The following is a 27,201-nucleotide window of genomic DNA, read 5'->3' as shown; positions in this document are numbered from 1 at the left end:
TGTCTGGGATGAGTCCGGTTGGGCTCAGTCTCCATCCACTCCGCCGTCCCGAGCTCCCCGCAGTGCTCGGGCGGGGAAGGTCGGGCCGGGCCCCGGAGCGCTCCCGCTGCCGGACTACAGCTCCCAGCAGGCGCCGGGGCCGGGCGGGCCCGAGGCGGGGCCGGGACAGCCCGCTGGGGGAGCATCCCCGCCAAGATGAACGCGGTGCTCGCGGTCCGGCAGTACGTGTCCAAGATGATCGAGGACAGTGGCCCCGGCATGAAGGTGCTGCTGATGGACCGGGAGACGGTGAGCGGCGGGGCCGGGAGCGCGGAGGGCGGCGGGGCCGAGAGCCGGGCCCGGGGCCGCCGTGACGGGCGCTGTCCCTCTGCCGCCCTCAGACCGGCGCCGTGAGCGTGGTGTACACCCAGTCCGAGATCCTGCAGCGCGAGGTTTATCTCTTCGAGCGCCTCGACTCCCCCAACAGGGAGCCCATGAAGCACCTCAAGGCCATCTGCTTCCTGCGGCCCACCAAGGTACGGACCGAAGCGGGAGGAAGCAGCCTCAAATCGTGCTGGGGAGGTTTAGGTTGGATATTCAGGAAATTTCCTTCTTGGAAAGGGTTGTTCAGCCCTGGCACAGGGCAGTGGTGGAGCCACCGTCCCTGGAATTGTTCAATTCCATGTGGATGTGGCAGCTGGCCTTGGCAGTGCTGGGGGAATGGCCAAGATCCCTCCCAGAGGCTTTTCCAACCCTAACAATTCCATGATCCGGTATCCTTTAACTCTGCTCTCCCTGGTGCTATTTCCATCCAGGAGAACGTGGAGCTTCTGGTGCAGGAGCTGCGAAGGCCCAAGTACAGTGTCTACTTCATCTGTGAGTATGGAGAGCCCAGGGGTCCTGGAGGTCCATAAATGTGGAACAGGCTCTGTGTCCCAGGGTGGATAGGGCAGGTTCCACAGCTTGGTGCGGATCACACGGCACCTTCCTGTGCTGGGTGTATCGGGCAGGGGCTTCCCACGCATGCTGCTCGTGCCACAGAACGTTCCATGAGTTTGGGAATGAGGCAGAATGACTCCAGCCGGTTTGGGGTTGAAGTCCAGTCCTCCAGCCCAAGAATTAGTCAGTGGGATCCCAGGAACTGGGTGAAGTGGCCTCTAGATGTCATTGTGGCTCTGCAGGATGCAGCGGGAGCAGGCGCTGGGGAGATGGGCAGGGAATGAGTTCAGAGCATCCCTGGGAGGTGGCTCAGGATTCCAACACCTGCAGGTGTAGGGTTAGAGGGTCTCCGTGGGATCTGCTCCTGCTCTGGAGGGGATCAGACTATGCCATCCCACAGGGTCTCCACTGTCCCTTCCCTGTTTCCTCCCAGATTTCAGCAATGTCATCAGCAAGAGTGATGTGAAGGCCTTGGCTGAGGCTGATGAGCAGGAGGTCGTGGCTGAAGTCCAGGTGAAGTTTGGATGTTTTAGGCAGATCCAAACCCAAAAGCAAAGGGAAGCCCAGGCTGCCAGACACTGGGAGCAGGAGGGCTCTTGTTCCCAACTGGTGCGTGATAGGCCTGTGTGGGATGAGGGACGGACACAAATGTGGGATGAAGAGCTAAAAGAAAGAAAAGGCCCCATTTCTCTATGCCATCTGCTTTCACAGCTGCTGCTATTCTTGGTGTCTCACAAGGTGCTGCCAAGTACGAATCCATGTGGATGTGGCACTTGGGGACATGGTTTAGTGATGGCCTTGGCATTGCTGGAGGGATAGCTGGACTTAATGGTCTTAAAGGGCTTTTCCAAAGTCAGTAATTCCATGATTCCATGTTTGTGGTGCTGATGAAGAGCTGGGCACTGGAGTAATACGAATGGGAGGGGAGTTGTCAGTGGGATTGGAGGGGTTTGGGGTGGAGGAAGGAAGTCCGAGCCAATGTGTCGAGGAGGTGGTTGGGGCTGGATGGCCAGTGCTGGCACATGACTCTGGCTGGGGTCAGGGTTAGAGACACAGGACTGTCCTGCTCCCCTCCCCAGGAGTTCTACGGCGACTACATTGCGGTGAACCCTCACGTCTTCTCCCTCAACCTCCTGGGCTGCTGTCGGGTAGGAACATGGCGAGTTGTCCTTGCATTGGGTAATGCACAGCCCTCATAAACCGGGGCCATGGGGGGCTGCTGGAGGGGCCAGGCGAGGGGAATAGCCCTTGGCATGGGGAGTTTGGGTTCAGCCCCTGGGTACCTGCTGCTCCAGTGCAGCTGTGCTTTCCTGTGGGACTTCAGGACTTAAAAACAAGGATGTGGGAAAGTTTGGGACCAGTGCATCCATGTGAGGTGCAGCCTTTCCTTCCAGGGCCGCAGCTGGGACCCAGCTCAGCTCACCAGAACAACCCAGGGGCTCACTGCTCTGCTGCTGTCCCTGAAGAAGTGCCCCATGATCCGGTACCAGCTGTCCTCGGAGCCAGCAAAGCGCTTGGCCGAGTGCGTGAAGGTGAGAGGAACCCACAGCACGTCCCTTTGGGATGAATTCAGCCTTGCTTGGTTTTTCACATGTGGATCCACTGGGAGGAAACACCTGTTTTCAGCCAATTCCTGTAAATTCCATCGTTTACTTTGAGGCCCAGCAGTGGGCAGGTCATGTCCCGCTCTGCTTCCAGAACAGCAGCTGGAGTTCTACAGCATTCCTAGGAGCAGTGTCCCAGTTCCCTGGGGCCTTCAGCTCCTCCCTGGCAGTGCAGACAAAGCAGCACAGTTGGGGTCTCACCCTCCCTTCCCTGTGTGCCTGAGTCCACACTGGAGACTTTTCCAGCCGTTCAAGTGGGATTTTTCCCATTTCTCCACAGCAAGTGATCACGAAGGAGTATGAGCTGTTTGATTTCCGGCGCACCGAGGTCCCTCCCCTGCTCCTCATCCTGGACCGGTCAGACGATGCCATCACCCCACTCCTGAACCAGGTGAGTCACGCCCAGGTGTGTCAGGCTGGGACAGGGGTGGGAATCCTGTAGCAGCTGGAGTTCTACACCTGGCAGGTCGTGAGTTGGATGTAGGACTTGCTTCCTATCCCCAATCCCTGCAAAATCCCTCTTTTATCCCCTGGCTAGGTTTTCCAGACCTGAGTGGGGGTTGTTTGTGCTGGCGTCAGTGGCTGATGGATGCAGCACCCTGGAAAATGGAGCCACTGGCACTTCTGTGTGGCTTCTGGAGCCCCAGTGCTTTGCAGGGCCTTTCCCAAGGGTTGTTTGTGTGGGCAGCACACAGCTGTCGAGTGACCTTGCCCTGCTGAGTCTCCCTCTGTTATTGATAGCTGCTGGATTTGCTGGGAGCTGTTGGATTTATTTGTTCCATGCTGTGCTGCAGATCCTGGCAGGATCTGTTGGTCTCCCTTCATTTCTGTGAGGTTCCCTTGGAACCTGGGGATCAGGACCTGCACCTGGGTGGGATCAGCAGCCCCAGAGCTGCTGTAACACCGGTTCTGCGGGAACTGGAGGTGACATCTGTGTCACAGAGGGGTGTGGCTGTCAGACCAGCTCACACCTGGCTTGTGGTGTTGAGGACTGTGCTCAGCACTGGGCGTTATCTGCTGTTTCAGGATTTCCTATCTCAAAGAGATTCCTGGGGATGTAAATGGAGTGTTGGGCATGGCAGGGCTGTGATCAGCTGTCACTGTTCTCTCTGGGTTATTATTAGACTTTTCAGGATAAAAATAGAAATGCCTGATGTGCAGAAATTCTCCTTCCAGTGGAGCATGTAGGGAATTCTGCAGTGGAACTGTGGGACCTCTCCTTGCCCAGGAAGAAAGTTGGGGGATTTGGTGGCCAACAGAGGTGTTGGAACAGGAATATTAATCCCCATCCCTCTTCAGTCTCTTTTGAAGGTACCTGTAGGAATTCCTGATCTGGTGGGAGGTGTCCCTGCCATGAACAGGATGGGTTTAATGTCCCTTGCAACCCAAACCATCCCATGATACTGTGATTCTGGAATGGCCCTGGAGGGGGGCAGTTTCCCTCTGCACTGTGTCCCCATCTGACGATTTATCAGTGATGTTTATTTTCATTGGAATGTCCTGGCTGGTTTGAGAGACGCACTCCCAGACTCTGCTGTGTGTCCTGGGGTAGCAGGAGCAGCTCTGGCTGGGTTCAGCTGAAGTCCATTGATTTCCCAGTGCTGTGTCTCACCAAGGTCATCCCTTTGCCTTCCTCTGTCCCCTGGCAGTGGACGTACCAGGCCATGGTCCACGAGCTGCTGGGGATCAACAACAACCGCATCGACCTGTCCCGGGTGCCAGGGATCAGCAAGGACCTGCGGGAGGTCGTCCTGTCCGCTGAGAACGATGAGTTCTACGCCAATGTAGGTGTCCCGGGGGGCTTCGCCTGCTCCCAGATCTGGGAGTTCGCCATGGGAAAGGAGCTTCTTGATGACTTTGAGCTTCAGGGTGGGGATGTGCCATTTGTGACCATCGGTGTGCAGCACCAGTGACATCTGACATGAGAGAACATGTCCTGTTTGTAGTTTGATTTCAAACCCTGCTGCAGGTTTTGGGGGATGGAGCCACCTTCTCCCAGCTGCTCAAGGATCTTCCTTGGCCAAGACTCTCAAGTAAGTTTCCCTCTGCTTCCCGTCTTGTTCCACTCAGAACATGTACCTGAACTTCGCTGAGATTGGCACCAACATCAAGAACCTGATGGAGGATTTCCAGAGGAGGAAGCCAAAGGAGCAGCAGAAGCTGGAGTCCATTGCGGATATGAAGGTATGGACAAAGTCCACCCCAGCTGTGTCCCATCCTTCAGTGTTAAGAGTAAATAAAAAGTACATACCTCCCAGAAATCTCCTGGTAATGAGAGAAATCCTGTGGGCTCCTGGGATCAAGGTGTCTGATTCTCTGCACACCTGCACAGGGCTTGGATTGCTGGGAATTTGTACAGTTTATGTCTGGCTGCACCTATCTTCTATCTCCTGCTTTTCCCTGGAAGCACCTACTGCCTCAGTTTCCCATCACAGGCCTTTGTGGAGAACTACCCTCAGTTCAAGAAGATGTCAGGCACGGTGTCCAAGCACGTGACGGTGGTGGGGGAACTGTCACGGCTCGTGGCGGAGCGGAACCTCCTGGAGGTGTCAGAGGTGGAGCAGGAGCTGGCCTGCCAGAGTGACCATTCCAGTGCCCTCCAGGTACTCATCCTGGCTCTGGATTGGGAGGGGTGGGTTTCATCCCGTCACTCCCCTGGGAGTGAGGATTTGCTGCTGGGAGGCAGTGGGAGCTCTGTATGGATACCCTGTGGGGAGGGACACTGGATGTGGAATTGCTCTTCCGTGCTCAGCTCAGATGGGAATGAGTCATCGTTAATAACTGGCTTGAGAAGCATCTTTGCAAATCCTGTCCTTACATCCCACAATCCAACATTCTTTCATTATATTCAGCCAGTTGTCTTCTGGCAGGAACCCGGATAAAACAACCTCAGATACTATGCAGGAGCTGTTGTGTTGGGCAGGAGAAGAGCTGGAATCCATGGAATTGTCTTTATCAATTTTTTTAAGAAAAAACACTGGAAAGGGTCTTAGATCCAAGATTTCTTTGGCAGAGAGGCCTGGAAAAGCTGGAGAGGCTCTGTGTCAGCTGAACGTGGCCCCCTTGTGCTGTGACCAGAGCAGGGTCTGGCAGAGTCAGTGGTTTGGGCTGGTGTTCAACAGCAGCATTGGGATGGGGCTGGCTCAGAGCAGGGTTGGAGCAGACACTTCTGAGAAATGATTCCTTGATTTTCAGTAGCAGAGGGGGATTCCCAACATGTAACAGACCCTTGCATGGCACTGGGGAGGCAGAAGGACTGGGAAATGAGGAAAAGCATCTCCAGCAGGTTTGAGATCAGTTTCTTCCCCACCTCTGTAAGTCTGAATAACAGGTGGGGGCTGAGGAGATAACCCTGGACTGTCCCCAGAGGTAGAATGTGCACCCATCCCCTGAGCTGATGCTTCCCTATGGACCAGCGAGTGCAGGGATGGGCTTCCATAGCTGGTGTCTGGCAGGATTTACATGGCTGAGTATGGAACTGGGAATGCAGCCAGAAATGTGTTTGCTGGAAGCAGCCTCTGAGGTCCTCATGCTGTATCACTGTCTCAGCTCAGGTTGTTTCAGTTTAAAAGTCAAATATTCCCAGTCTGCTCCCTCCCTGTGCCATGAGCCGTGATTTTTGATGGAATATACGCATAGCACGGAGCTGGTGCCAGGTGGATACTGGTGTTCCTGGGGTCGCCTTGGCCCTGCTCTACAGAAAGTGTTTCTGTAGTTTTAGAGCAGAAATGTTGCCTCAGTTTCCTTCCAGCCCTGTGCCTGAAGAGCCCTGTTTTATTGCCAGCAGCTGAAGCCACTGGAAGATATGCTTGGAAGTAAATGGAAACCCCTGTCAGTGGGATCTTTGTCCCTGCAGCCACCCCGCCTTGGGCTGTCCCTGCTGCGGCTCCCAATGGCTGCAGGAGGGGCAAGGCCAGGGCACAAGAAGCAGCAGCCAGAGCCCGGAATAAGGGTGGAATTGTTCTCCCTTGATGTCACTTCAGGGATTGTTGGCTATCTTGTGGCCTTGGGCTCCCCAGTCCAGGACATTTGAGTTCTTCCTCTCCTGGGCTCTCATTAACCCTGACACAGTTCGTGAGCCCTGGGAGCTGAATGGAGGGTTGGAATCCCAGCTCCTCCCATGGACAATGGCTGTTCTGTTCTCTGCTTCCCACTGGTCCTGCCAGCACAGGAACCTCCCTGGGGCTCTGGCCTTCCCCTCACAGGTGAATTCCTGACCTTGAAATTCCTCTTGATCCTCCTCACAGCCAGGATTTTATGCTGTGCTTTTGTCACTAGTCAGCATCAGTCAAATAGATGCCAACAAACATCTGGGCCAGGGTGGTGAATCCAGCAGCAGATCAGGAGTGGTAACAGATCCCTGCTCTTCCCTATAACTGGAATCTCTGTTTCCATACTTTAATTCCTTCCCTCCTTTGCTTCCAAATGTGCAGCTTATTCCTCCACATCTCACGTCCAAAGGTTTGCTTGATGCCTCTGCCTTGCACCTTCCAAAAAGGAAATGGAGTTTGAGGGATTGCCTGAGTGGTTTTTTGGAGCTGGTATAGTGGTGGAACCAGTGGGGTGGCTCTGCTGAAGCTGGAGGGACCCAGGCAGAGCTTGGAGGTGTCTGAAAGTGCCAGTGCACAACTTCCCCCTCCTGCAGCACCACAAGGGGCTCAGGACCCATCTGAGGTGGGTTGTGAATTCCCAGCTCCATGGAAAGATCCAAACCCAAATTGTACTCCAGTAAATCCACCTGTGGAACACCTGAGGAGCTGGGCTGTGGGGTTTATGCCGCAACTGGATTCTCTTGCATTGCTCCTGTGGCAGTGTTGTTGCTGGGCAGCAACACCAGTGGAACCAGTCTGATAAGTGACTGATAAGACAGTGACAGGAGTGAAGGCAGTCTGACTCGGTGTCCCTCGGGCTGCGGGCACCGGGGCAGTCCCTGATGTGCCGTGTGTCCCGCAGAGCGTGCGGCGGCTGCTGCAGAGCCCGCGGGTGTCGGAGCTGGACGCGGCTCGGCTGGTGATGCTCTACGCGCTGCGCTATGAACGCCACGGCAGCAGCGGCCTCCCGGCACTGCTGGAGGAGCTGCGCAGCCGTGGCGGCACCGACAGGTACCGCAAGGTAACCCTGGGGCGGGGCAGGACTGGGCAGGTACCGCAAGGTAACCCCGGGGCGGGGCAGGAGCGGGCAGCCCCAATGTATTTATAGACAGGATGGGGGAATCCCTGCTCTTTGGGGTGAAACCTGCCTGCTCCAGGTCAGCCCAGGGCTATGTTATTGCACAGAGCCCTGAGCTCTGCTGGGACCTGTGGGTGTGGCTTTAAAAGGTGTTTTAAATAATTGAATTGATTTCCATTTCCTAAATCAGTGATGTTGGGGGTTGGACTCCAGAGGTCCCTTCCACTCCTGACTAGTCTTTGATTCTGTAATGTTATGAAGGATTTAATAATGAAGGGATGGCAAGAGCCTGCTGGGAGGAGGAGTGTGGCACATACATGGGCCTGGGATGTGCTTCCTTTCTTCTTTTCCTCCCCCACTTTTCCCAGCTTCTGCAGCACAGGCAGTGGCTGCAGTGAAGGGCTGGGGATGGAGAGGAGCTGGCAGGGAGGGAACAGGCGACGGTGCCAGGAGCAGCTGGGGAGGAGGTGGAGGAACGGGATGATGTCACCTCGTGTGGAGGAGCTGATGTCGCTGCTGCAGGCGATGGAGATGAAGCCTCTCCTCAAGCAGGAGGGTCGGGGTGGGCTGGGGGGCATGGGGGTGCTGCTGCTCTGTCCCCTCACCTCCATGTGCTGTTCCACTGGGATCCTCTCCTTGGCTCCTTGTCCCTGTTCCACACCTCCAGGAGGTGTCTGCAGTGACTCCTCAGCACAGCCTGGAGCTGTTCCCAGGCTGACAGGGCTCCTGCCCTCTCCCTGCACAGCTGGTGTCCGCCGTGGTGGAGTATGGAGGGAAGCGGGTCCGAGGCAGTGACCTGTTCAGCCCCAAGGATGCCGTGGCCATCACCAAGCAGTTCCTCAAAGGCCTGAAGGTACCGAGCTGCCTTGGGGAAACGGGGAGACAGTCTCAAGGAAAACTGCAGGGCTGGCAGGAATGCTGTGGGCTGCTGGCTCAGGACTGGGGTTTCACAGTGAGGGCAGTGGTTTCAGGGTGTGATTCCACTGAGCAACAGGAGCGAGCTGCTGGAGAGCTTCTCAATCCCAAATTCAGGGGTAGTACCTGCTGTGCCTCTACTGATCCTCCTTCCTTGCTGGGTGACTTCCTAAAGAGCTTTTCTCCTGCTGCAGGGCATTGAGAATGTGTACACCCAGCACCAGCCCCTGCTCCAGGAAACCCTGGACCAGCTCATCAAGGGAAAGCTCAAGGACAGCCAGTATCCCTACCTGGGCCCCAACACACTCCGGGACAGGTACATGGGGCCTTTGTGGCAGAGCCTGCACTGGGACGCACTGGCTGCCCCTGGCACTGGGACATCCCTGGTGTCCCCACAGTGGGGTTGGACTGATGCTGGATAGCACTGGGGCTTGGCACAGAAATCTCTTGGATGTGGAGGTCTCGTATCCCCAGGAATGTTCCCAGGACTGGGATATGTCTCGTCCTGGCTTGCCTTGCTGGCCTGGATGTGCCATTCCCATTGGGAGGCTCAGGTGAAGGATGAAGCCCTCACTCATCAGAGCTGACTCTGTGATGGCTGTGCCATCTGGTGTTTGGGGACTGCCAAAAATAGTCCAACTGCAGCTCTCCTGCCTGAGCCAGTACTGTTCCCAATGGAAATGGGATCCTGCTGGAGAGGGTCATGCAGACATAACCCAGACTCTGGGGAGACACAGGCTCTGTGGAATTAGAGGTGATAGAGCTCACATTGGGAAAGGACTGCACTCACTTTTCATGAGTTTTCTTTCCTCCATCCCCTTGGGCAGGGAGGAAGTGGTGTGGAGATCCATGGAAATCTAGCGGCCAACATGCTCCCTCTGTGCCTGTGTCCCAACCAGGCAGGAGCAGCTTTGCTCTGGGTCATGCTGTCCATGCAATGATCCAAGGAAGAAATCCCTGGTGTTGGTCCTTGCAAGGGCTTGGGAGGGTGGTTACAGGAGAGGGAAGGAGCAGCTCATGTGAAAGCAGGACATGCACAGCACACCTGAGATTGTGTTGGAATGGAGGACGGCACTTCCCTCCTTTCCCCTCTTCCTCTTAGCTTCTCTCCACCATCCCACATTTTCCTGCTGACTGGGAAATGTCCCCTCAGGTGAACTGAGGCACAAATCCTGGCAGTTCCTGATCAGTCACAAGTGTGAGCTGCCCTGAGCCTGGGAGCTCCAAGGCAGCGCCGTGTCCTTGCCTGACTCCAGAATCGATCCTCATTTCCCAGCCCCAGCAGATCATGCATTAAACATGGGCGTGTGGATCCACAGGGGTCAGGGTGGTGCTGCTGGAGGCTACTCAGGATGAAAGTTCAAGAGAGGAGAGGTTTTGGGGGATTCAGTGGGCTGTTTTCAGCTCTGAGCCCGGCATGTCACAGGGATAAAGGAGGCTCTGGAGGAGGCACCCTGGGGATCATGCATGACTGCCTCCAAGGTGCAGGATTTATCCTTGGCTTTGTCTGATCCCAACTCAATATTTGTGGCTTCTCCATCCCAGAAAGTGTCCAAGGCCAGGTTGGACAGGGCTTGGATCCACCTGGTCTGGTGGAAGGTGTCCCTGCTGTGAACAAGATGAGCTCTTAGGTCCCTTCAGCCCAAACCATTCCGTGATTTGTGCCTTTATCCCAGGCCTCAGGACATTATCGTGTTCCTCATCGGAGGGGCCACCTATGAGGAGGCTCTGGCTGTGTTCAACCTGAATCGCTCCAACCCTGGCGTCCGCATCGTCCTGGGTGGGACCACCATCCATAACACCAGGAGGTAAAATCCACCTCTCTGCAGACCCCGCCTGTGAAACTGCTGGCATGGCAGGAATTTGGGATGCCTGTAGGATCCCCACATGGAAATGTGTGTCAGTGCTCCAGACCCAGCTCTGCTCAGGGACAGATCCCTGAGCTGGAGGTTTCACTTGTGTTTCCGTGAGTTCAAGGGTGGGCTAGGAGAGTTTTCCATAGAGTTTTTCTAGTTCATAACACTGGGAAGCCACAGCAGCACATGGGAATTTAGCACTGAACGAAGCTGCAGCTGCTTTGCTAAAGGTGGGCAAAGATCCCTCTCAGTATGGAATTCCCAGTGGGAGATTATCTGGTTTATAAATACAAATAATTTCTCCTGAACCCAAATTACTCACTTTGGGCACAGGAAAGAATTGAGGCTACAGTGAGAATTGCTTCCCATCGGCACAGCTTGCTGCTGGCCAGGCAGGAGAGCAGGAATTCTCTCCAGATTCCCAGTGCTCAGTGTGGGATGGTGGGAAAATCCTGAGTTGCTGCTGAAGCTCAGGATGTGCAGCTCCATCATTAGCTCCACTTGGATTGGTGCTGCTAGAAGTCACTCGGGCTGGTTTGGGCTCTGCTGCTGGGCAGTCCCTGAATTATTTACAGAAAAACTGGGATTCTGTATCCAAATCTGCATTTCAAAGAATGAAGTGGGGAAAAAAGGGAAAATAAAAGGGTGCTTTGGAAGGGCTGGATGTGGCTGGGTCCTGCCTGGGGAGGACAGCAAAGGGCCTGTTCTGAAACAGCCCTGTCCCAAATGATCCATTTTCCCTTGGATAAGGTTTCCCTGAGGATGGAAGGACAATAAAAACTGTCCACTGTTACCCACGATTCCAGCACGATCCCAGATCCCTAGGATCAGGGATATCTCAGCACATCTGTGAGGAGGAAAGCCAGGTTTTAGTGTGTCCCAACCCCTCACGTAATCCATGACCTTACTGATTCCCGCGGGATTAGGGCAGATATGTCACCAGAAACAAGGGGATTTGGGTGTTAATGCGCCGAGCAGCCGTGTAAGCACCTAATCCTGGTTCCATTGTTCTTATTCCCTGCTGGAACTGGGACCAACATCTGTGGGCCCAGAGGGGTGGCCCAAAGGATGGAGAATCCGCTCTGCTCCTAGGGATTCCAGAGCAATTCCGCAGGGTTTGGAGGAGAAGGGGTTACAAAGGATCAATAATCGGATAAAAAGGGTTCCAGGAACATCTGGTGCTGGGGCTGACTCATCCTGGGCAGGTTGCACATGAACCTGCTGGGACTAATCCCAGGATGTGGGGCCTGACCCAGTTACCCAGTTACGGCCGCAGTGGCAGCACTGGCTCCTCCTGGGGACCCTCCTCACTGTGCAAGGTTCATCTCTCCTGGGACTTCCATCTCCAGGCCCTGGTTGGGTGGAGCAGCTCTGGAGGTACCTGCAGATGCCTGTGCTGGGTCCTCACCTGTTCCTGCAGGGTCCTTGGAACAGCATCCTCAGCAGGAGGATTTGTGCTGTGATGCAGCTCATCCCTGGAGGGCAGGCGGGAGTTTGGCTCTTGCCTCCAGTCACTCCAGACTGGGAATGTGCTCGGAGAGGCCACGCCAAGGGACCCTGAGGTGTCAGTGGTCAGAGGCACAACCTGCTCCAGACAGCACAGAACCAGAAGACCCTAAAAACACCAGTCATTCCCTGCCAGAGCTCAGTTCTGCCTGGTTGTAGTGCCTAAAAATAACCTGGAGGAGGGAGAGCCAGCTGCCAGAGCTGCTGCTGTTGTGGGCAGTGCCCTGGCTGTGCCCCCTCCCAGCTGTGTCTGATGGGACTCAGAGCTAGGTGTTGCTGCAGGGTTCTGCAGGAGATTTTAGAGTTTTACTATTTTTCAAACCCCTCTCAAGATTCACAACCGGGGCAGGAAGAGCTGCTCCAGCCCCAGTTTTGGGGAATCCCATTTCTGTAGGATTTGTCGCATATCTTGGTTTGTATTTCTTTTTCTTTTTGGGTGTTTTTTTAAGCATTGCTGTTGAGATCACCTGATCAGCACATTGAGGGATGAGTCAGCCGGGGAATGGCCATGGTGTCTCATTGCCAGAGGAATCATCCTCCAGCAGCATCCTTCTGGCTGGGAGCATTCCTGGCTTTGGGAGCTGCTCCCAGCCGTGGGTGTGTGATGGCAGCGGGCCTGAGGCTTGTTCTGGGGACAGTCACAGCCCCTCTGGCCTTGGACACCTCTCGGACAAGTATCAGGGTGCCATGACCCTTATTGCACTGATCTGAACCTTTCCTGGCAGCTTCCTGGAGGAGGTCACAGCCACAGGATTCCGTGGTCGAAGCACTGACAGCTCCCAAGTCCCACCAAGGTCTAGCAGCCGACGGTGAATCCTGAAGGAATGAGTACTTCTTTGCACGTTGAGAGCTTTCCCAGAGCAGAGCAGGATCTTCCTGCCCTGCAGCTGGAGCTTCCCCTGCACACCCAGAATGACAGCGAATGCTGGAGCTGGCATTAGCCCAACAGCAAGGATGTGCCCCCACTGCAGCTCCTTCTTGTGCCATCACAGACAGCTCCAGGACTGGGATTGTCACCTGAGGAGAGCCTGGGAAAGCCCTTGAATCCCTGCAGCTCCTGGCTCTTTACCAGGACACACAGGATGAGTCCCATGAGGAACCCACAATGCCGCCCTGTGCTGGGGGAGCAGCTGTTGGGGTGTGGCTGCTGGGCACAGGAGCCCTTTGCTCTGCTGTCTGTATATGTTGAGTCCTATTAAATCCCCCTCTTTGGCTGAATCTGTCTGCTAGATGATTCCCACTTTCCCTTTCCCAATGCCACAAGGTGCAGCTCCGTTGCAGGAGTTTTTGCTCCCCTCCAGGACCACATCAAGGAGCCTGCAAATGCATTTCCAGCTCTGCTCCCTGGCCTCTAATCAGCACTTGACTGGGAATTAACAAGCCAGATCAAATGAAATGTGCTCCTAAATCCCTGGGAGTTATCTTGGCATCACAACTAAGTCCCATTGATGTGGGAGAGAGCAAAGCCCTGCAAGGAGGAGGGAGCCTGGCCCTGGGGGTCCTGGGCAGTTCTTTGGGGAAGGGAGAGGAGAACACAACTTGTGCTGGGGTGGGTTCTCTGCCCACAGCCAGAGGTGGAACTGGGTGGGTGAATTTTGGGTTGTTGGGACAGGCAGAGCTGCAAGTGAATTCCTCTGACAACCTGAGACCCCAGCAGAGGGGAGCTGAGTCACAGCTGTCAGAGGATACTGGGCAGCCCCCTGCCCCATCCAGTCCTCCAGCAGCCCCTTTCCCAGACACCAGCACTGTAATTATTGCCAGAGACACAGAAAATCATGTGTCCTAGTTAAACTCTGCTCACCTTCCAGGCAGCAGCTTCGCACTTGATATCCAGAGGCAAAATGCTGTGTGTGGGGTGTTAAATATGTAAATAAACAAAGAGTTTGCTGATCTGCTCTGCAAGAAGGGGTGATTTTGGCAACTTGATTGTGGATCCGCACACGGAGCAGCTACAGCATGAGGGCCAGGGGTAGCAAAGAGGCTGTGTGAACATAGAGACACAAACACACCTCGGAGAGGCTTTTCATTCTGCCCACAGGGATGGCGACGGGGACAGGGATGAGGAGCTGCACAGACCATGTCACCTGTCCCACTGGTGAGCAGCCTCCAGGGTCAGCCTCACTGCTGCAAGTACAGCCGCCTGTTTCTGGTACAGAAATGGGAGACAGGTTCCCTCCTCTCTCATTCCTTCCATGTAAATTGTTGATGTTTCCAGCTCTGAATCATTGGTCACATCCTTCACAGCATGACTCACTGTTGCACTGTCAGAACAGCCTGAGGATTCCAACTGCAGCTGAATTCCTGTTCCCAGGGACAGGGAGGTGTGTGCAAGTGTGTTACCTGCTGTGGTTTCAGGGCAACTTCCCTGGCACCAGAGGACGTTTGGGAAGAGCATGGGCCCTGGATCCAAAGGGCACGACAGAGCTGTCCTACTGCCACCAGCACTGTGCCATCTGGTATTGGCCATCAGCCGATACTCTGCAGGCCCTGGCCACCAAAAACAGGATGTGAGGAAGGACAAGTCCGGTTGGGAGGCAAAATGTCATTAAATAAACTGGCAGGTTCTGTGGTGTCCTGGGGATACACTGGAGGCTCTGGGCATGGCTCATCTCTCCCTCTGCCATCAGCCCTGCCTGGACCAAGCTTTGGCCACATGGGGTAAAAGGGGAAACTGAGGCACAGCGATGGCAAATCCTGGTCCTGGGCCCCATGGAGTTCAGGGCTGCACAGGCACAGGACGAAAAGGCAGCCCCTGGATTTGGTGTAGAGACTGACTTGTGTCTCTGTCCCAGGTATTCTCAGGTGTCCAGTGCATCCACAGCTCATGGCAAAAATGCTGATGCTCTGAATGGGGTACAGACGCTCACAGAAGCTCTGGAAACACTCCGTAATCCAAGTACCTCCCTAGGACTCTGCATGCATTAATTCCACAGTACTAGGGTGAAATTACACTTGAAATCAGGGGTGGGGGGTGTTGTCCAGTGATGGAATGGACACTGTCATTAGAAAGCTGATCCACTGATGGATGGCTCAATCTTTCTGGACAGAACTACTTTCTCCTTTCTCTGCTTTTCCCTCTACCTCACCCACTTCTGATCCATAAATCCCATCCGTGACCTTAGTCTCACTTGCAGGACATGAAGGAGACAGACAAAATAAGCCAAAATAGGGCATTTTTTAGGAAGCTCAGTGTCTCCTCATATTTGGAAGCCATGCTCTGAATCCAGGCTGTCAGACCCTCCGTGCTGGAAGCGACCCCTTCCCACAGCCCCCTCCCCAGGAAATCTCTCAGCTCCTATCTCCAGCGGGATTTGTTCACACTTCCGAACACCTTTAGGGGAGAGAAAACCCTCCCAGTGCCACCCGGCTGCTTTTCCCTCTTCTGGGAAGTTTCCCGGTGACCCGTGAGACCGCCGGGAACGCGGCCGGGCCCCGCTGGGCGCAGCAGGCGCGGCACCGCCCGCCCCGCGCCCGCTGCCCCACGGCCCCGCGTCCCCGGTGAGTCAGAGACAAAGAAGAACAAGCCCCGTGGGCTGCGATTCGCGCCGTGCCGCGAACCCCGACGTCACGGGCGCGCGGCTATAGATGGAGCTCGGGAGCCCGGCGCAGCCCGGCGCAGCCCCCCGAGCTGCGGGATGGTGGCGGCGGGGGGGGACGCGGCGGCGGCGCTGGCGATGGCTCAGAGCGCCGGGCTGGGCGCCGTGTAACGGGAGAGGGCCCTGAGCCACGCGGGGCGAAGGCAGCGCGGATCGCGGGCGCAGTCCCGGGTGTTCCCCCGCGCCGGGAGCCCCTCTGCGACCCCCCGCCCCAAATCGCCTCCGAGCGCACCAAGGAACGATGAAAAAAAATAATTCTGCAAAAAGGGTGAGTAGAGAATCGGTTCTTCGCCGGGGCAAGGCGGGGTGAGGGAGGCTCCTGGATGTTTTGGGGAGGGGGGCTTGTCTCTCCGGGGCCGGTTGTTCGCTTCGCCTCTGCTCCCCCCCGCAATAAGCGCACAGACCCCCAGGCAGACCCGAAGAGACCCAAACCCTGCGCCCGGCCCTGCTCCTGCCCCTGCCCAGCGCCCCTCCTGCCTCCCGCAGCCGCCACAGACACTGGGTGATGTAGGCAGGCAGTTTTCATCTTGGAACACAAGGAAACGATAAAATCCGGAGGCACCATCAATCCGTCGCTCTTTGCGTGTTGTGTGCTGCACCCAGCGATCCCATCGCTGCCTACGGAGACACCTCTGATAGAAACCAACCGTAGATTTCACCTCTTGCATTAATTGCTCATGAAAAGCTCCAAAATGCAATTTTCATAGCGGTAAAATAACCCAGTTGGTTTAAATTCCGCCCATCCCCCTCCTGTTCCCCTTTCCGTGGATAAATGCCCGTTGGATGAGGCGATAGAGACACCGGCCTGTCTTATATAACCGCGGAGGGAACCCTGCCCGCTCCTCGCAGCGTCCTCCCGATGCTGCTACTGTCGCTTCGTGTCTGCAGCACAAAAATCCCCGTGGAGTGACCCCGGGGAAGGGACTCGGTCCCGGCGTCGGCGGAGAGAGGGGCCGGAGGCGGGGGGAGACAAAAGTTGGGCAAAGAGGGAAGGGGGAGAAAAGGAGTGTAAACCCAAGAATAATCCCGTTTTCCCCCATTTTCTTCCCTCTCGCTTTGTGTTAGGGGCACCAGGATGGAAACCAGCAACCTGTGCAGCCAGAGAAGGTCGGCTGGGTGCGGAAATTTTGCGGAAAAGGCATTTTTAGGGAAATCTGGAAAAACCGTTATGTGGTTCTGAAGGGAGATCAGCTTTACGTCTCGGAGAAGGAGGTAGGATCGGTTTCAGTTTCCTTTCCCATCCCCCCTTCCTCCCTTTGCATATGAAAGGCGCAGCCCCGGCCCTTCGCAGCGCCAGCCGGGCCCAGGAGGTTCCTCGGGGGCTTCTCCTCTCCCCGGGCTGGCGCCGGCGGGACCCGGCTGGGGTCGGGGTCGGGGTCGGCTCTGACAGTGATTTTCCCAGACAGCGCTGCTGGGCGACATTTTCCCAGCGTGGACACGCGAAGGGATTCACTTAGCGAGAGTTAAGCCCTCAAACCTCTTTCGGCCGCGGCGACAGCAATGCCGGCTCCCTTCTGTGCCTATCCTCTGTCCTTGAGCCCAACACTGCCTTGTTTCCACCTGCTCACTCTCTATTTGGAAATCACTCTCCCAACTGAAATCGAGCCATTTACAGGTCGATCTCTTGTATTTTTCCTCCATGTCAAGAGGAAAACGGGGAAATTTTACCCCGGATCGACATCGTATTGTAACACGTGCCCCCTCCGCTGCCCCTCATCTCCTTGCTGGGTGCTGAGGCTTAACGTGATGTTGCCACTGGACGTAATCGGATGTGACTGTCCGGCTGAGCCAGCACCTGGCTGTCCTTGCACGCCCCCCCTGTGCTTTTTGTCTCCATAAATCCATCAGGTAGAAGTCCCCAGGCCAGAGCCTCTATCCCCTGTGACATCCCAGAGCTGCACCAGGCAGTGATGCCCACATCAGGCATGCCGGTTGCTCCAACTCAGGGACTTGGGGATAAAATCCTGTTCTCTCTGGCTTTCCTCCACCTCAGTGGAGGCAATTTCCTCACAGACCGTGGTTGGTCTGCCTGGCCTGGCTCTGTCAGCACCTGGAGAGAGGAAGGGACAATTTGATTTAAGGACATGTGGACATGGCACAGGCAGAGGGTCAGGGCTTTTTATAACAGAGAAATGGCCTAAAAAGTGGACTGAATGCCCAGGTTGTGCTGAGCTGCTTGCTGGCATTCTAGAGCTTGCTCCCATCAATCTGGCTGCTCCAGAGACAAACAGGAACAGGCAATAGATGTCCAGGTAGCTACAGATCAAATCCAGCTGTGCTGGGAGCACCAGAGAGGGATGAGGCTGGAGGAGCCTGTTCTGAACAAGAAGGTTTGTGTTTCATAGGGGGAAAAACGCACAGCTGGGCCTGAGGCAGCCCCCGGGCTCCACGTGTGTGTGAGGGACCATAAATAACACGCGGCAGCCGCTGCTGAGGCTTTATATGGAAGAATCTGTGTGGCCAGCAGAGATGTGGTCACAGATGACATCTGGTGCTGGTGTGCAGAGGTGACTCCGTGCTGGCCATGGAGGTGACATGTGCTGCCGGTGTGTGCTAAGGTGACTCTGTGCCTGTAGAACAAGCCATGTCAGGGGGTCTGGCATCCTGGGGGTCTCCCTGTAGGGACTCCCGAGGGGCTCCTGGGGGGTGTCCCAAGACTTCCTGCTCACAGGGTTTGATGCCAACCAGAGCACCAGCACTTAGCAAAGCCAGGACCCCTCCTGGGCCCCAGGGAAGGCCCGTGTGTAGCTCCAAGCTCTGCTCCCAGAGAACCCGCTGTTTCCTGGCAGCTCATCTCATGTTCCATGGCTGCTCCAGAGGTGGTTCTGCAGGTGAAGTGACATTCCCAGCCCTCCCCACCATCTCGGAGCAGAAAGGGTTAAATCTTAAGGTTCCTGGAAGCTCCTTGGCTCTGCCACATGCTCATTAAATGGATCCAAACCAGACATTTATTTACTTTTGCCTGAGTTTCTCTATTTGGGAAGCAGGGCAATGAATCCCATCTCCCCAAAGCCCATGGGGAAGGGGAATTGTCTGTTCCACACCGGGATCCCTCGGGAAGTGTGTTGGCTGGGGCAGGTTGATGCTGCACAAAGAGACCATTCTCAGAGCTCGGAGCTGAGCATGGGCTGAGGTCTGCAGTGGGGAGATTTCCAAAATTCAGACTAACAAAATGCCATCAATATTCCTCCTGGGAATTTGTGTACTTTTCCTGTTCTCTGTCTAGGACTGGGCTTGCAGGTCAGAGACCAGCCCTGAGTATTCAGTTTTGTCGGGAGAATTTGGGAATGTCTGATAGAAGCCTGGGCTTCTTCCTGGCAGAGCCAAGTCTGTAAGGAGAGGAAATGTAATTTTGCAGCCCAGCTGATGGAAAATGCTAACAGGGTGTTTGAGTGCTGCCCTTTGAAAGCTGTGGGACTTGTCTGACACCTCCCGAAATGGGAGCTTGAGGCTCTGGCCGTGCTCTACTCTGCTCCCCCACGGCTGCTGAACTCCATGAACTCACACCAAAATCCTTGGTTATTCAGCGTTTGGTCATGGGCCAGAACCAGCTCTGTAGAGATGAGGTGTAGCGGGCTGAGCTCTGCTGAGCACACTGTCACCTTCTCAGCTCACTCTTGCATTCTTTCCCCTCGCTCTCCTCACGACGGTTCCTCCCCCCGGTACATTTCTGGGAATTGTTCCCTGTTCCTGACCCAGCTTTGTCCCTGCCTGCGCCGGGGAGCAGCGGCCGAGCTGACACAGCTGGGCTCGGGCTCGGCACTTCCTCGCAGGAAGCCGGGGGCTGCCAGGCAGCTCGAGCCCGGCTGCCGAGGGCGATGAGGAAACGCTTCTCTCGAGCATTCCCTTGTTTGCTACTAAAGGCATTGGCTCAATTAGCACAAGAGCACTCGAGGAGGTGCCGCTCCTCGGTTCCAGCTCGGCACGGCCGGCGAGGGGCTGGGGGTGTGTTCGCATACTCGGTTCTGTAATGCTCCGTGGGGCATTTGCCCTCAGTGAACGCCGCTGGACTCAGTACATTGGGATTTTGGGAAGAAATTCCTCCCTGTGAGTGTGGGGAGGCCCTGGCACAGGGTGCCCAGAGAAGCTGTGGCTGCCCCATCCCTGGAAGCGTCCAAGTCCAGGCTGGATGGGGCTTGGAGCAATCTGGGCTGGTGGAAGGTGTCCCTGCCACATCCTGCCACCATCCCCTCACCAGCTAAGGGCAGCGACCTGGCCACGACAAGGACTGGACAGTCCTGCTCACACCCATGTGCATCCCTGTCCCGATGACAGCCTGGCTTCAGCCAGGTCTGCAGGCAGCTCCGTCCCTTGTTGAAGTAGAGCTGCTCAGCTGGAGGAAGTGAAACTTTGGTCACAGCCTACAAGGGGAACTGTCTGTCCCAAAACTGCCCATGTTTGGGTATTTGGCTGCACTGAGAGTCTGGAGGTTTCTGGTTACATCCTGAGCCGCACTGTGGCCTCCCAAGTGTCCCGTGGGTGCCTCACACTGGGTCTTGTGATTTTCTTTACCTTCCGCATTTTTCTGTGTCCCAGTGCAGCAGGGAACTGATCAAGCAAATTGTCACCAAAAATCCCAGACTGCTGTGACTGAGCACCTGCCCTGCCCTTCCATGCACGGTTTGGCCCCAAAACACAGCCCTGACCTGGATCCAGGAGGTTCAGAGTCACTGCAGGTCACAGCTTGGTGAGGAAATTCAGACTCTCATCAGTGAGACACCCAAGGGTGGTAAAGAGACCCTCCCGCTGCCAGCGCGCTGCAACGAGCCTTCCTATGGGAGCAGAGTTTGGGAAGCACCAACAGCTGTGACCCTCTGGAGAAGGGATTTGGGTGCCATGGCTGGTCTTCTGACCCATTACGTGCTCACAGCCCCTCACATCTCAGGGCACAGGGAGTGCTGGGTGCCCCTGGGGCTAACCCAGGCGGGCGGCAGCTGTGAGGGGAGGAGTGCAAGGAGTGCAAGGAATGCAGCTCCTCTCCTCGGATCCGAGCAGTGTCAGCCTTGGCACAGGCAGTGACACCCCGAGCAAGGCCAGCTGCCAGGGGTGCGGGGCTGCATGATCTCATGGCTGCAAAGAAATATTCCTTGCTGTAGGGATGGGGGATGCTTCTGATTGCTTTTCCATGCCTCAATTCCCCTTCCCTCACCTGGCCACAGGTAGGAGCCAAGTGGAACCCCAGGGCATGTTTTGCCTGCCTCACATGGGTATAGCCTGACAGCAATGCCAGCAGACAGCCAGGGCAGCACCTGCTGGGATTGATTCACCTTAATCCTTCCAATCCCAAGCTCCCCACAGGGCACGGAGAGCAGGACCCACCTGCCAGTGAGGCTCTGAGATCCCTCAATTCTTAAGCTCTCGGCAGCTTTGGGGAAGGAGGGACCTGCTGGAAACCTCCCAGCTAGGAATGGTTTTGCCAAAATCAACCATCAACCTCTTGCTTCCTCCTCTCCTACTGAGAAATGATACCAGAGGTCACTCCATCCTGGGCACTGACAGGGTGCTGGGACACATTCAGCCAAATCCTCTTTGGAGAAGCCTGGAAAGTTTGATTTGGATGGCCCCTATCTCACAGAGAACATGGAGGAGGTGACACCCTGCAGGTTTGTCACCCACCTGCGACTGACACAGTGACCAGGGTTTCAGCTCTGTTGGCCTCATGGTCCCAGTAAGTCTGTGGCTCCTCAGGCTGGTTTGTCCTCAGCCTCTCCTACCTCCAAGGCTGCTCTGAGCTGCCTCTCATGCCACCACCTCCCTCCTTTTGGCCTCAGGAGCCTCCCGCAAAGGACAAAAGAGCTGGCAGGTGCCTCTGGAGTTGCCTTTCACCTTCCTTCTCTCCAGTTTCTCTCTCTGCACACTGGATGCTCTGTTACATGAGCATGAGAGGGGGCTCAGCTGGCCATGCCCCATGTGAGACACCTGCTGTTTTTTCTGTGCCACCACAGCCACCTATTCCAGGCTGCTGCTGACCCTCTTCCCTCAGGAATCCCCCTGTGGATGTTGCTTATTCCCAGCTTTAAGCATTTTATAATGGGTCAGACACAGGAGCAGGATCCCCTCAGTGTGTCCGAGTGCAGTGTCCCCTGGCTCGTGTCATTTGCAGGTGTTTGAAGGACGAGCTGCACCTGCAGGGTGTTTGTCTGAACAAAGACACCTGCTCTGTCCTGCAGCTTCCTGGCGATACTCCTGGAGGCAGGAGATTGTGTGAGCTCTGCAGAGGAAGGGAAGGGCTGGGGAAGCCCCAGTGACCCACATGAGCAAACATCTGGAGCAAGGGCTCTGGTCTCAGCTGCAGAGCGCAGCTGGGGGTCGGAGGGGGATCGGCTTTTCTTGCTGCAAATGAGTCGGGCACAATTCAGCAGAGATTCTTGGAAAGAGGTGGATTGTAGGATGGGAGTGGGAAGAGATCAAAGCCGATTAGCAGCATGTAGGGAGGATGTGCAGCCAGACAGTCTCTGTTATCACACCCAGACACAGGGGATGTGTCACAAGCAGGAACCAGCTCGGGCCATCAGGGATGGCAGTGCCGGTGATTGTCCTGTGGATCCTGGGGACACACTCAGGAGCACAAGGACAAAGGATAGAGGGGAGCTGCTGTCATCAGGCAAGGCCAGATGGTCAGTTTATCCATGCCTGGTTATTCCTGGTTAGGAAGCTGGTTTAGTCACCCTCTTTGATTAAATTCTATGGAAGAATCATGGGGAGTTCCTTCACTGCTTCCCAAAACTGTGGAGGAAATGTATGAAATGGGGTGGAGTCCTTTCAGGAAATCCAAGGGCTCAGACCTCACCACCATCTGCCTTCCCAGCACCCGAGTTACACACCCTCCACTGCTGATGCAGCCTGGGATGACTGGCTGGAGTCAGATTAAGCAGATGGATGTGGATTTGAGCCTGGTGCAGAGTTTGTAATGGACATGCAAACCTGAGCTGTCTCCCACCCCAGTTTCCTAATTCCTCGTGTTTACCATGGAAGAGCAGAGCTTCCCTGCTGTAAGAGTGGGACTGAGGATGGTGCATTAGGAGAGCAATGAAGAGGAAGGGACAGCTTTGCCATTTTCCCTTTGCTCCAAGTCTCCGAGGGACAGCACCGTCAGGGGTCAGCATCCAGAGCCCTATGTGCCCCTAGACCTCTGCCTGTCCCCCAGTGCAGCCACAGCCCCAGTGACCCTGTGCAAGCTCCATCTCTAATCTGAGCCTCTGTGACACTGATCCATCCCCATGTACCTGTCGCACTGTGGCAGAGTGTTGTGGAACAGACCTGGAAAACGGAAGATCTTGTAAAGTGGTCACTCAAGGACTCTTTAAAGGACACTGAGAGCCTCGGGACAGCCCCGCAGCCCCTGCCCCGGGTGGTGGGTTCTGCCCACAGCCCCCTTGCAGGGCTGGGGCTCAGTGTCACGTCCACACTCTGGGCCCGGCCGTACTTCCCCCAGAGCCAGCTGCCAGCACAGGGTAAAAAATAGGAAGTGCTAATCCTTATTGCTCCACCTCTTGTTCTGCTGTCTGCAGAGAATAATTGTCCCCTTGAACCAGAGATGAGAGCCCACCTTCTCCTGCACCTCTCACCTCCACCCTAGCCCCCTCCCGGCACACAGGGCCCTCTCCTTGTGGCTGGAATAAATCCTGCACATTTTGAGGGCCCACAAGCAGGAATGCTGTGTCTGATCACACCTGTATGACTGTTCAGCCTGATGCCAGTAACTCTGGGGATGGAAGAGCCACCTTAACCTGGCAAATTAACCTGGCAAAGTGTGATTTCCTTGCTATCCTTCTAAATATGCCCCCTCATTCCAGAAGAGACTAGTCAAAATCCTCCTGTTGAAATCCTGCTGGCTAGAGCAGCGGCATCTCTGTCTGACATCTGCAAAGTTCTAATTTTCTTGCTGTTTTGCAGGTGAAAGATGAAAAAACCATACAGGAAATGTTTGACCTGAGTGACTATGAGAAATGTGAAGAGCTCAGGAAGTCCAAAAGTAGAAGCAAAAAGAACCACAGCAAATTTACTCTCGCCCACTCCAGGCAGCCTGGAAACACGGTATGTGGGGCTTGCCCAGATGCAGCCAGCCCAAGAGCCACTGGCTCCAGGGGTGGGTAGGGATGTGGATGGTCCTGGGCGATGCAGGGAAGAGAGGGATGTAAATGGTCCTGGGGTTTGCTGTGTGGGGCAAAGAGGGTTGGAGGCTCTGCTCTGCTTTGCCTTTTCTGTAGAGCCATAGGCCCGTCCCTGTGTGAGTTCTGGCACTGACCTGAATTCCCTCTTTTGTAGGCACCAAATCTGATCTTCCTGGCTGTGAGTCCAGAAGAGAAAGAGTCCTGGATTAACGCCCTCAACTCTGCGATCACACGTGCTAAAAACCGGATCTTGGACGAGGTGAGCAGGATTCAGGCTGAATCCCAGCTCCCGTGTCTCAGCCCAGGTGAAGGTTTGAGATTGCTGGGAACAGCCCTGTCTTAGGTACACATCCACACAAAGTGTCTCCAGCAGAACTCCTCCTGCTTCTCAAGGGGCGTGTGAAAGTCCCAGTTACACAAAGTAGCTTCTGCCAGGAAAAATAACAGGGCAGCCCCAGTTCAGCCTCCTCCTGGGGACACAGGGTGTACTTAGAACGCCAGGTGGGCTGGCAGAGGCACGTCAAGGTGAGCATTCCCACAGTTTCCTTCAGTGTGAAGAACCTAGCTGGAGCAGGCTGTGCCCTCGCTCCAGGCCTGACTCTCACATTAATGTTTCATGGCAACCCTTCCTCAGCTCAAACCTGTCTCAGCTCTCCCATTCACACTCAGCTTCCCACAGTGCCATGGCACTGCCAGGAGGCTCTTTGCTCTCCTGGAAGGCAGCACAGAGCCTGTAGTGAAGGAAAACCAAGGTCAGACTATGGGGGATGCTTTAGAGCAGGAAGCAGCACAGCAGACACCAGGAGAGATGGCTTCCAGGAGAGTCTGTCACGGAGTCTTTGCAAACAGGTTCAATTGTCAGGAATGACTGGAGCAGATGTAATCCCATCATGGCACAGAGGGCAGAGACCAGGCCAACACTGGGTCACTTCCAAGACTGGACTCCCACACCCCGTTCCCTGCCAGTCTCCTTCTGCTTACAGCTCCGGGAGCTGGGAGTGGCTGGTGTTCCGTGCTCACAGCCTGTGTCACCCTGCAGGTCACTGTGGAAGAGGACAGTTTCCTTGCCCACCCAACGCGTGACAGAGCCAAGATCCAGCACTCCAGGCGCCCTCCCACGCGGGGTCACCTCATGGCTGTGGTAGGTACAATCAATCCCAGACACCTGCTTGGGTGAAATTCCCCTGCAATTTGTAAGTAAGTGCAAGGAGAGCCGGTGTTGGAGCTCCATGCTGAACTGAGAGCTGCCATAAGGACGGCTCTGGTCATCAGCACAGCACTGTGCAAACCTTCTGGCAAAAGCCACCCCGAGGCTCTGTCACTGAGTGAGGGAGCATTCCCGCTCCTTCTCTGTAGTGTGTATCCGCAGTGCAGAGACCCTTGGAAGCAGGGGCAGCAGCCATTCTGGTGCCAACTGAGCTCTGCTTTCTGCTCCTCCAGGCATCTACCTCAACCTCTGATGGAATGCTGACCCTCGACCTGATCCAGGAGGAAGACGCCTCTCCGGAGGATCACGGCACCTGCGAGGAGAGTTTCCGGGTGGATCTGGACAAGTCCGTGGCACACCTCACTGCTGGGCGGCGCCGCTCAGACTCGGAGAACACCAAGTCATCGGAGAAAGGGCGGACAGGGAGCCTCCCGCGACAGGAGGTGACCTCATGGGATAGAGCGGGGCAGCGCAATGACTCCTTTGACAAAGGGACCATGTACACACCGCAGGTCCCCAAAAAGCTCTCGCACTCAGAAAAGAATAAATGTGCCTCCATGGAAGAAATCCTGTCCCGACGGGACTCTTCCACGCACCGGGCGGTGCTGAGGAAGGGGCTGGAGGCTCAGTTTGCCTCGGCAGAACCGGAGCAGCTGTCCCGGATACAGGAACTGGTTGCACTGAAACTGGAAAAAACTCAGGAACTGCTGACAGAGGTGAAGGGCTACGGGGAAGGCAAAAGAAAGACCAAGGACTCCAACACCAGCACCACCATCACCACCACCTCTTCTTCCTCATCATGTTCCAAGTCGGACTCTGAAAGGATCCTGCAGGAATCTGAGAGGCTGCTGGGGGAGGCTTCCTCCACCTGGAGTCAAGCTAAGAGGGTGCTGCAGGAGATCAAAGAGCTGAGGGACCTGTACAAACAGTTTGAGCTGCAGCAGTCAGACTCGAAGCCCAAACAGAGCTCACAGTTGCAGTTTAGAAAGAGCATGATGTGAAGGCAAGCCTTGGGATGGGAGGGAGGGACTGGGGAGGGCAGCAATTGGGTCTTTTTTTTTTTTAATTATTATTATTATTATTTACAGTGTTCAAAAGAGTGAAAAGGTGCCTGTTCTCTCCCAAATTTGCTTCTCAAAGCTTGGACCCTTCCTTTCCTCCATCGCATCCCCTGATGAATCAACCCCGTGTTCCAATAAATCAGTTGCAGTTTATACTCCTTTGTAAGAGCTCCCTTTGCACTGCAGGCCCCAGCTCCTGTCATGCTCCAAGAACAGGAGTGAGCACTGGTTCCCGGGAACTGCCCGTGTCTGCCTGCAGCACTCCATGGAGTGGAGTTGGATGAGCCCTGGCATTGCTGCTTTCATGTCTGGACTGTGCCCCAAACTACGTCTCGTTCACTGGGACACTTGCCCTGTTCCCTCTCAGAAATAAGTGACATTAAAAGGTTAAAAAAGGTGTCCATCCCCACCACTGCCGGGAAGTCCCCAGTGTCCAGGAACTTCCCTGAAGATGTGAGAAGTCCAGGTTGGTTGCCAGTGTTACACAGGCCATTGAGGCATTTGCTGGGTGCAGCTTGCAGAGCTCTGTCCTGGCACAGTCCCCTAGAAAACTTGCGGCTGGCAGCTGTTATTTTGGGGTGCATGCAGAGCCCTCCAGAAGGGCAGCAGCAACACACTCCGTATCCACCCTGACCCTGTCGGGCCATGAATGCTTCACAGACCCCCTTGGCCCCAAGCAGTGGGAGGTAGCAGCGATGTGTCTTCCCTTCTGTGCAACCAGAAGATCAAAGCCTTGGATTCGACAGCCCACACAGGCAGTTGGGGGGGGGTTTGGGCTTTTCCATTCTCATTTCTCTTTTTTTTTACCTTTTCTCTGAGCTGAGCAATAGGGGTGTGTGCAGGAGCCAGACACCACAAGCCAACAGCAGTTTTAGTAGGTTTGCCTTGCCCTCTCAGGTGTCATAGACAGCAGCAGGCTCTGCTTGGGCTGTCCAAGATCTGAATCAGCCTGGCTGGAATGAAAACTGAGCCCAGAGCAGAGTTCAGATCGTCAGCTCACGGGCTGGCTCAGCTTTCACAGCCACGAGCAGGACGTGGCTGTGTCTCACAAGTTCACTCGTGGTAACATCTAACTGTTCCTTGTTTTTTAAAAGGAAACCTAATTCTATTACCTACATGGCAAATAGTCCACGAAAATATCAAACCCACAGAATTACTTCCTGGTCATGGTTGGTGTTTTCTCTTTCCTTTCCTGGCTGTGATTATAAGATTTTTTTAAACTAAAGAAAAAAATAAAACCAAACCCCAAACCTTT

The 27,201-nt window shown here is 55.3% G+C and overlaps 2 protein-coding genes across 2 annotated transcripts; both read left to right on the top strand.

The window, feature by feature from the left end:
- The first annotated feature begins 149 nt into the window (after positions 1-149).
- On the top strand, positions 150-13,186 carry VPS45 (vacuolar protein sorting 45 homolog). Its single transcript, XM_005533469.2, has 15 exons — positions 150-288; positions 381-515; positions 795-855; positions 1,352-1,431; positions 1,998-2,066; positions 2,313-2,450; positions 2,803-2,913; positions 4,172-4,306; positions 4,593-4,706; positions 4,958-5,125; positions 7,476-7,634; positions 8,437-8,544; positions 8,801-8,922; positions 10,283-10,414; positions 12,694-13,186. Exons 1-15 carry the CDS (start codon positions 196-198, stop codon positions 12,779-12,781), a joined length of 1,713 nt encoding a protein of 570 aa, XP_005533526.1. The 5' UTR covers positions 150-195; the 3' UTR covers positions 12,782-13,186.
- A 2,384-nt stretch (positions 13,187-15,570) lies between these two features.
- PLEKHO1 (pleckstrin homology domain containing O1) lies at positions 15,571-27,201 on the top strand. The gene is made up of 7 exons (XM_014261993.2): positions 15,571-15,832; positions 16,630-16,776; positions 23,461-23,601; positions 23,833-23,937; positions 24,718-24,819; positions 25,119-25,888; positions 25,974-27,201. Exons 1-6 carry the CDS (start codon positions 15,806-15,808, stop codon positions 25,884-25,886), a joined length of 1,290 nt encoding a protein of 429 aa, XP_014117468.1. The 5' UTR covers positions 15,571-15,805; the 3' UTR covers positions 25,887-25,888; positions 25,974-27,201.

This window comes from Pseudopodoces humilis, chromosome 31 (genome assembly GCF_049639895.1).
Source record: "Pseudopodoces humilis isolate 2021_Gansu_Grassland_sample_001 chromosome 31, ASM4963989v1, whole genome shotgun sequence".
Lineage (NCBI taxonomy): Eukaryota > Metazoa > Chordata > Aves > Passeriformes > Paridae > Pseudopodoces > Pseudopodoces humilis.
The sequence above is the reverse complement of the archived record's forward strand: the minus strand, read 5'-3'. Positions and strand labels throughout refer to the sequence as shown.

What these genes read in the sequence shown, in the direction of transcription:
- VPS45 (XM_005533469.2), top strand. Translation starts at nt 196, where the DNA reads ATGAACGCGGTGCTCGCGGTCCGGCAGTACGTGTCCAAGATGATCGAG. An exon ending in TGCTGATGGACCGGGAGACG is followed by an intron (nt 289 to 380) that starts GTGAGCGGCGGG and finishes TGCCGCCCTCAG; the next exon opens with ACCGGCGCCGTGAGCGTGGT. An exon ending in ACCATCCATAACACCAGGAG is followed by an intron (nt 10,415 to 12,693) that starts GTAAAATCCACC and finishes CTTTCCTGGCAG; the next exon opens with CTTCCTGGAGGAGGTCACAG.
- PLEKHO1 (XM_014261993.2), top strand. Translation starts at nt 15,806, where the DNA reads ATGAAAAAAAATAATTCTGCAAAAAGG. An exon ending in AAAATAATTCTGCAAAAAGG is followed by an intron (nt 15,833 to 16,629) that starts GTGAGTAGAGAA and finishes GCTTTGTGTTAG; the next exon opens with GGGCACCAGGATGGAAACCA. An exon ending in CCAGGCAGCCTGGAAACACG is followed by an intron (nt 23,602 to 23,832) that starts GTATGTGGGGCT and finishes CCTCTTTTGTAG; the next exon opens with GCACCAAATCTGATCTTCCT.